Below are 1,995 nucleotides of genomic sequence, written 5' to 3'. Positions count from 1 at the left end.
TTTTTTTTTTTTTTTTTTTTTTTTAAAAGAATCTGCCTCTGCCCCCATTTTTAGTTTGCAGAATTTCCTGTTTGTAAATCTGAAAGTAATGCGGTGACTTCTTTATGCTTTTTACCTGGATTTATTTTATTAGTAAGTGCTTTGATGTTTGAGTCTATGAGTAACTGGTTAATGGCAGATGAATGCGTAGACTGGACTAATACGTGTTTGTCCTACCAATCATGTTAATAAGTTAGGTTTACATTGATTTTACCATTCTTCTCCAGCAATTTTATTTTGTAATTTTTAAAACCTAGAAAAGTTGAAAAATAGAATGAGAACCTACATTTCCTTTACTCAGATTCATTTTTAATGAGATAAAATCTCAATTTATTAGATTTTGGAATGTATAAACAAAGCATATTGAATCTGGAATTACAATGTGGTAACAGCCTTTTGTTTGGTTATATCATAGTTGTTTTTTTTTTTTTTTTTTGGCAGTTTTAGTCGTGGCCAGGCTTGAACTCGCCACGCCCGGTATATGGGATTGGTGCTCTACCCCTTGAGCCACAGGCACCACTCTATATCTTAGTTTTTATCTGTGTTTTTTATCATAGGCTAGAAAAGATAATTCTAGTAGGTAGACTATTACTAGAAGTATGTATTTTGATTAAGGATGATGAAATAAAGCTGTGAATTATAATTTTAGTGATTATTTTATTTTCAGATAAGAATATTCTTCGATTCTTCTTCAATCTTGGTGTGAAGGTATTTACATTTTATCACTTTGAAGTTATTTTATTATTTTATTTTAACACTGTTTTAAATTATTACTACTGAAGTAGTGTTAACTCCTGTCCTGTCAGTAACCTAAGGTTTACTAAATTTCATCATTTTAAGAACCAGCATTTTCAGTACTGTGTAGTTTGTTTTTGGTGGTGATAGAGGCTCCCATTTTTGTCTGCTTTTCTTCTAAATTGGCGATGAGTTAACCTTATGAATATATTAAAGAAATGGCGTAGTCTCTAGGTAGCCTAGTGGAAGTGCCCTCACTAGAGAGCCAGTTAGATGAAAATCTAGGTTTGAAGTCCTACTGTTTAGCTGTATATCCTTCCCTGGGGCGTGGCCTTTAGTGTATCTTCTCTTACCTAGATTTGGGGGTAATATTCTTTACTTGCCTCAGTTGTTTTAAAGGATTAAAAGAAGTAACATGGGGAAAGCACTTTTGTGTAAGGTGGTGTAGGTTTTTCCTAGCATAGCAGATATCTTTTGGGAAGTGATCAACCTAGAAATAGCTTTTCTTAGAGAGAGAGGCTGGAGAACTCTTACATCCTTATCAGTGCTAGGTTGTTTCCTGTCCTAGATTAGTTTCTGTGGGTTATAGACAGATAAAATATGAAGTGCTCTACCTTAGCCTACTGACTGGGTTCATAAAAGACTTGATGAATTTTACCATCTGCTGCATCATTGCTTCGTTTTAATCTATGCAGTGAATAGTGGCTATAGCTAATTGGTTAGCCAATCATTAGGTTATATTTTCTTTATTTTGGTTTTAGTTGAGGTCTTTAGAGAAAGGCTTTAGAGTCTTTTCCTTTTTTTCTTTATTTTTTATTTTTTTATTTGAGACCAAATCTCAAGCTGTTGCCCTGGGTACAGTGCTGTGGCATCATAGCTCACAGAAACCTCCAACTCAGGCTCAGATGATCCTCTTGCTTCAGTTGTTTTCTATTTTTAGTAAGGATAGGGTCTTGCTTTTGCTCAGGCTGGTCTTGAACTCATAAGCAATCCACCTGCCTCGTCGCCCACAGTGCTAGGATTATAGGCGTGAGCCACTGCACCCGGCCCCTCCTTTTTTTTTTTTTTTTTTTTTTTTTTACTGTTTTTGGCTGAAAGTCTGGTTTGTGTGATATAAATTCAGCTCCTTCTGCTATTTTTTGATTTCTGTTTCCATAGAATATCTTTTTCTGCCCCTTCTCTTTCAGTCTGTATGTGTCTTTATGAGTGAAATGAGTTTGT

At 34.8% G+C, this 1,995-nt stretch overlaps 1 protein-coding gene across 4 annotated transcripts in view; it reads left to right on the top strand.

The window, feature by feature from the left end:
* Positions 1 to 1,995, top strand: part of OTUD4 (OTU deubiquitinase 4) — a 46,188-nt gene that overhangs the window by 38,605 nt on the left and 5,588 nt on the right. For all 4 annotated transcript variants that reach the window (XM_003790195.3, XM_023513439.1, XM_023513440.1 and 1 more), the window contains exon 20: positions 707 to 747. In XM_003790195.3, coding sequence (XP_003790243.2) covers positions 707 to 747 — 41 coding nt within the window. The remainder of the gene's footprint in view (positions 1 to 706; positions 748 to 1,995) is intronic.

The sequence above is a fragment of the Otolemur garnettii genome, unplaced genomic scaffold (assembly GCF_000181295.1).
Source record: "Otolemur garnettii isolate 467f Iridium unplaced genomic scaffold, OtoGar3 scaffold00041, whole genome shotgun sequence".
Lineage (NCBI taxonomy): Eukaryota > Metazoa > Chordata > Mammalia > Primates > Galagidae > Otolemur > Otolemur garnettii.
This window is presented reverse-complemented; position numbering and strand designations above follow the sequence as displayed.